This window comes from Tupaia chinensis, unplaced genomic scaffold, assembly GCF_000334495.1.
Source record: "Tupaia chinensis unplaced genomic scaffold, TupChi_1.0 Scaffold149922_1, whole genome shotgun sequence".
NCBI classification, from domain to species: Eukaryota; Metazoa; Chordata; class Mammalia; order Scandentia; family Tupaiidae; genus Tupaia; species Tupaia belangeri.
The window spans coordinates 1,541,783-1,547,890 of record NW_006209766.1 but is presented as its reverse complement, the minus strand read 5'-3'; the positions used below and the strand labels follow the sequence as shown (position 1 = coordinate 1,547,890).

The window sequence follows — 6,108 nt, the reverse complement described above, 5'->3', positions numbered from 1 at the left end:
CGATAAAACCCCATCACCCTACTGCTCACTGGTACAAATGCCTGCTCTCCTGGACCTCATGCCTGTCTCACTGCTCCCCCAGGCTGTGTGCTCTCACCTCAGGGCCTGCTGGCGGCCCCTTCTCCCACCTCACTCCTCCCCATCTTGAGACTGTTACACATGGTGACCCTCCTTGGCTCAGAACCCTCCTGTGGTTGCCTGCTGACTCAGAGTAAAAGCCCAAATCCTAACAGTGGTCAAAAGGCTGCACCTTTGCCCTGATGATCCTCAGACAAGGGCCATCTGCTGCTTCCCCTGCACCCTGTCTACGCTCCCCACCAGGCACTCTCCACCCGGGATCCCTGCTTGGTCAGCTCGGCTCCTTACCTCCTCGGCTCTCCCCCACCAGGCCTCTCTGCTCATGCTGCTTCGAACTGCAGCACTCCATTCTGCTTGATCATCACGCTCCTCCTTACCCCCATTCCTTCCTCTCTACAGTGCTCGTCACCTTCTAGTAAATGCTACCATTTTCTCCCTTTTCTCTCCCTCCAGCATGTGAGCTCCAGGAGGGCAGGGGTTTCTGGCTGTCTCATTCACTGCTGTGACCCCAGTACCTAGAACAGTGTCTGGCAGGTGGCAGGTGCTCAGTGAAGCTTGATCCCTCTGCTCTGTAGCCAACTCTACTTAAACCTTTCAGGCCTTGGTGCAGTGGTACTGCAGCACTCCACGATGCTGAAGCCACATGGGAAAGGCCCCAGGTTCTAGTCCTAAGATCTCCCTGTACATGCTGTGCATGCATGCTTGCCCATGGTCCTGGCTAGCTGAGGATGGGGGTAGGACTGTAGCATGAAGATCCTGTTGGGGTGCCTCTATCTTGCTCATGGAAGAAGTAAATACACTTTTAAAAAACTCTGTGTAGGGGTCAGCAGGTGGCATGGTGGTTAAAGCGCTGGACTCCCACATGGCTGACCACGGTTCTAGTCCTGGACCTGGAGGCTTGCTTTCCTACTTTCTCTCTCTCTCTCTGTCTCTCTCTGGTCAAATTAAACAAATAATAATGATGATAATAAATGAAATAAAATAATTCTTTAAAAAAAGAAAAAACAACTCTGCTGTGTTTTGAGCCTTGGCTGGGGTGCCACCTCCTCAAGGAAGCCCTCTCTGGTCACAGCCTTGGTCCATCCTGCTCTCTGCCCTCCTAACAACTGTGTCCCTGGCACATGATATAGGCTGGGACGAAGTTGGGCTCAGTAATAGTTTTGGAAGGATGGGTTGGTGCTGGGCTCTCACCGTAGCCTCTGGATATTGGAGGACACTCCTGAGAGCCGGTAGATTCCATCCACCACCCCGTGGGCCTCGATAAACTCGGAGCAGCAGCGTAGCACCTGAGGCACTGGAAGAACGTAGTGGGTCAGTCTGGGTAGGCCGCACCGCAGGTGGGAGGGCAAAGTCAGGTGGCCAGGCGGTCTCAGCCTCACCATCCTGGCCTGAGTTGCTGAGGTGCTCCCCAAGATCACAGCCAAACACCCTCTGCCGCAGGATCCCCCGCTGCCGCAGCCGCTGCCGAGAAGGGCGGGAGCGCATGAAGGTGCGCAGGAGGCCAGCCAGCTTCCCACGTGGTCGGGGCACAGCTGTGGGGGCAAAGGCAGGCCAGGCAGGGTCAGTGCACACATAGGCCTGGTGGGGCAAGGGGTAGGTGGCAGAGTCATGGCCCCTTACTTCCCTTACCTGAGGTCAGAGAGGAGATACCCTGGGGAGTCGGGATGCCACCCGGAGGACCGTCGGCATCTGTGGAGTAGACAACAGGTGGAAAGGATGAATGTGGCACAAGATGCAGGAGGGCCTCCCCACTCTGTCCTTGCCACTTACCCGCTTTTAGGCCTGGACCTGGTCGCTCTGTGAAGAGTTCCACACACTCGCTGGGGAAGAAACCGACCTGAGGAAGGGTCAGGGTCAGTGGCTGGGCCACCCCAGTTGTCATGGTGCCCTAGCCCCACCTGTCCGTCCCACGTCAGGGTCACCTGGAAGCCTCTCTTGCCCCGCCACCAGCTGCGATCCTCCGTGGGTGGCATGTCGATCACTGAGACAATGTCTCCCACCTGGGAGACAGGGGGTGGGTAGGTGGGAGGAGGGGGGTCAGAAAAGGCAGGAGAAGTGGGGAGCCCCGCTGGGATCTGCTCTCCTACAGCCTCACCTCGAAGGACAGCTCATCCGGTGCCTGGGCAGTGTACCGCTTGATCACGTGAGCGGCAGCGACCGCAGGGATATTGAGTGAGGCCTCCTCACTGAGGAGCAGTCGCCTGCCATGATTGTCCAACTGAGATGGAGGCGGATGTAGCAAGGGGAGGCCAGAAGAAGGTGTCAGCTGGGCAGACAAGGTTCCTCCATGCCCAGTAAGGCCACCACCTGTCTCCTCTCTGAGAGCCTCTGCCACTCAGAGCTATTGGTCAAACACCTCAATCCTTCCCCATCTAAAACAAGCTCTGTCCTCCGCCCTCACATGCCCCAGGACTCCCTTAGCCCAAGTCCTCCCCAGATACCCCACACCCCATCCTCCATAGCAGACACTGCACACTTGGCTCTCTATCTAAAAACCCTCCCGTTTAAAACACTCTTATCCAGGGATTCTGTGAGTTACAGCCAGACCCATTTCTAACCGAAGTACCTTTACATTCTCACATCCCCACAGCCTGACACCTGCTAATACACACAACACACAGACGCACACACCACACACTCGCTCTCAGGCACACGCCCACACAGCCACTAAAATACCAGTCCTCCTCCAGTCCTGCTCTGTTCTTCTCCATGCTCATGCACACTTGCAGGCTGGTTCTCACACCTCGGCCACCCCCCGCGTAGTCCCAACTCCAAGCTCCCGCCCAGGCCCACCTCCATCCAGGTGAGCACAGGCCCACAGTTGAGGTTACTGTCCACCAGTCCTGACAGGGTCTCCAGGTACTGCAGCAGCAGTGGTACCAGCATCTGGGGGCAAGTGGGCAGGGTGGGCTCCTGGGGCAGACCCTGAGAGCCCTGCACCCCTCTCACCCTAGCCAATCCCGAATGCAAGGCTGCCGCTCGGGGTTATGTGCTCACACACTGCCTTATCAGTCAGCAAATGGGCAGTGCCGTGCTCCTGAGTGTCCCAATTGGTATGTTGACCCTCCTTTGGAACACCCTGGGCCTCCCCATGATCTTAAAACTAAGAGAACCTTCTAGAGCTCTGCTACATTCTACGCCTTCTCCAATCTGGTTGGCTGGACTTAGGCCATGCGGGTGTTTAAATAATTACACATTTCCTCTGCCTTGATGATTTCCCACATCGCTGGTGAGGACACGTGGATAGCTGAGGTAGGGGCTGAAACCTCAGATAGATACCTGGGCAGCCCTGGCACCCTCTGGGGGTGGGGGGAGCTCTGGAAGGCAGGAGAACCTCCGGTCAAATATGCACCGATGGAGATGGGCATCCAGGGAGCGGAAGTCGTCATAACTACGGAGAACTGGCCAGGAGCGGCCCTACAGGAGCAGGAGGGACAGAAGGGAGCAGTGATCCCGTTACACTGAGCTGAGGACTACGGTAGCCAGTCCCTCAGGCTAGATGAGAGGCAGGGTGGCCTCACCTGACAGGTCACCTGCACCCCAAACACCAGTTCATTCTCTCCAGAGAGGTTGGGGCCTTCACGCTCTGGAGACAGCAGGAGCTGCAGAGGGAACAGGCTCGGGTGAGGTCCTCACTTTTGTCCCAGTCCTGATCTCTGGACTGACACCATGCAGGGATAGGTGTGTGTCCTTCTTCTGGGCCTTCCCAAGGACAGGGCCTGCTGATATCTTGGTCAGATTACAGGGCCCTGGCACAGACACTCAACGATACGTTGTTGTTGAGTGAATAAAAGCACAAATGGATGAATGAGTGAGTAGCTCCCCCATCTGCCCTGACTCTGGCAACTCCTGCTCACATGGGTAGGGCAGTCAGTCACTGGGACATGTTTCGGGTGTAAAGTAGCTGGTCCTGTTTCAGGGTTTGATAGGATATCACATTCCCACATGGGTGCAAAGCCCCCATACCTGAATGTGGCCGAAGTCAACATTCTCATAGTGGAAATGGGCACAGTCTGCCAGCCGCGGGAAGGGGCCTCGAGGAGCCGACAGCCTGGGAGAAGGGTGACACATCACCACTGGCTCTTCCAGCCTCCCAAACCTCCCAAGCTGCACTTTTTCCTCCTTCACCCCTCACCTCTTCCCAGGCTTCCCCTTCACACTGGGCCCCCCAGTGGGGGGAAGGGGCTGCACTGAGCCCTCCCCTGGGCCATCCAGGCTGTCAGTGCTGCGAGCCTGTAGAGCAGAGAGAAGAATCAGAGGCCCCCAGAGATGGGAGCAGAGAGACAAGGGGAGCATTGTTATCTGCCAGCCTGGGCCTATGGCCCGGGGAACTCCACACACTGCCCTGAGCATGGGGCAGGAGTGAAGGTCAGGGGGAGGTGAGGTCTGGGCTGAGGACATTCTTCATGTGTGGTCTTGGGTGAGGGGACTGCAGGAGCAGGGGCCCAGGGTGAGGCAGGGAACAGGTTGCATGCTGACCCCATCTCTCCCTGTTCAAAACCCTCTGTAGCCCCTGCAGAGTACAGTCACCCCCCGCCACTGGCTGACAATCACGGCTCCCATTCCTCAGTCTTTCTGCTTTCCACCTCGCCCCTCCCGCCACGTCTTCACGACAAATCATCTTTAGGAAACATAAACCTGGCCCTGTCTCTGCAGTCTGGACCCTCAGTGGCTTCCTGTCTTCACGATGAAGTCTGGGGCTGACAGTCAAGGCTACCCTGAGGTGGCTTCTGTCTATTTCTTCAGTCCCACCATCCCCACCCTCCCCATTGTCCCTACTCTCAGAGCTCTTGAACTTCGAAGAGTCCAACAAAAGCGCCATCTTCTCATTTCCTTCTAGGCCTTCGTAAAAACTATTCCCTCAGCCCAGAACTCTTGTCCTCACCCTTCCACTTGGTGCCTCTCTCCTCACTTCTCAAGTCTCAGCTCACGTGTGCCCTCGCCATGAACTTCTCTCACTGTGCCAGACAGCTCTTCCGGACCCTGTGTCCCCTGAGGTTCCCCATCCCAGGCCCCACGACTGCCTGAGCTTACCCCCATCACAGCCCGGAGCACTCAGATGCCACAGTCTGGTGACAAGTCCGTCTCCCCCATTGGACTGTGACTCCCCCCAGAAGTGTGGCCTCAAACTGAGATGCCCTGCATGCCCAGCACAGAGCTGGGCACGGGCCTGGTGCTTTTCACAGGTAGGACTGCGCCAGAGTCCTCTCTGCCCAGTGCCAGCCCAGCTGCACAGTAGGGGCAGGGTAAAATCGGACCCCGGGCTCTAGCTTCTCCCTCCTCCATGGCCCTGCAACCCCGAGTTCATCCTTGGGTCTCACCCTCAGGGTCTGTTCCCTTCCAGCCCATGAAGCTCCCCAAGGCGGGATGGGATCTGACTCTCTCTGTGCCTGGAGCATGGGGCCTGCACAGAGGAGGGCTCAGTGAACGTCTGTTAAGTGAGGGAATGAATGGATGAATGAGCGGGAGCAGCATGGTGGGAGAGACGGTGGGGGAGGGGGCACGAGGACAAGAAGATGAAGCGGACCCAAGGCTCAGGCGGAGGTGCAATGGTGGGACGGGGAGCCCCGAGCGAGGCCGAGGTAAAGGCTCGCGCTGCTGGGGGGCAGGCAGACTCAGAGGAGCCCGGCTGGGGTGAGATGAGGGAGAAGAAAGGGGCAGGCCGAGGATGGAGCCGGGTGGGGGTGGGGCTCAGGAATGAGAAAGGGGCTGTTGGGAGGAGGAGGGGGCCAGCCCCGGGTGAGCGGTTGGGATGAGGATGCCGAGGAAGGCTCTGCAGGGGGGCTAGTGAAGGAGTCTCAGCAGACCCTGCGGGGGCCATTTGGGGGGCGCGGGTCCTCCCATGGACCAGCCCCTCCTCCCTCCCAGCCGGGGTCCTCGGCCGCTGTCACCCCCATTCAGGGCGTGGAAGGGGATGCGCGCTGAGGGGGCGGGGTCGAGGTAAGGGCTCGGACCCAGGTCCGGGCTGGGGGACTAGAGGGACCGCGAGGAAGGGTGAGGGGCGGCGCAGGCCATGGGTTCGGGCGGGGC

The 6,108-nt window shown here is 58.4% G+C and overlaps 1 protein-coding gene across 1 annotated transcript in view; it reads right to left on the bottom strand.

Annotated features, from left to right (window-relative positions):
- ARHGAP33 (Rho GTPase activating protein 33) overlaps positions 1-6,072 on the bottom strand; it is a 17,581-nt gene extending 11,509 nt beyond the window's left edge. The window contains exons 1-13 of the mRNA XM_006171657.3: positions 5,606-6,072; positions 5,400-5,509; positions 4,214-4,311; positions 4,045-4,129; positions 3,600-3,680; positions 3,358-3,495; positions 2,872-2,964; positions 2,174-2,296; positions 2,001-2,078; positions 1,849-1,915; positions 1,708-1,767; positions 1,458-1,610; positions 1,270-1,372 (exon numbers count right to left, since the gene is read on the bottom strand). Of these exons, the coding sequence (XP_006171719.1) occupies positions 1,270-1,372; positions 1,458-1,610; positions 1,708-1,767; positions 1,849-1,915; positions 2,001-2,078; positions 2,174-2,296; positions 2,872-2,964; positions 3,358-3,495; positions 3,600-3,680; positions 4,045-4,129; positions 4,214-4,311; positions 5,400-5,477 (1,157 nt within the window). The 5' untranslated portion in view covers positions 5,478-5,509; positions 5,606-6,072. The remainder of the gene's footprint in view (positions 1-1,269; positions 1,373-1,457; positions 1,611-1,707; positions 1,768-1,848; positions 1,916-2,000; positions 2,079-2,173; positions 2,297-2,871; positions 2,965-3,357; positions 3,496-3,599; positions 3,681-4,044; positions 4,130-4,213; positions 4,312-5,399; positions 5,510-5,605) is intronic.
- Positions 6,073-6,108: the final 36 nt, after the last annotated feature.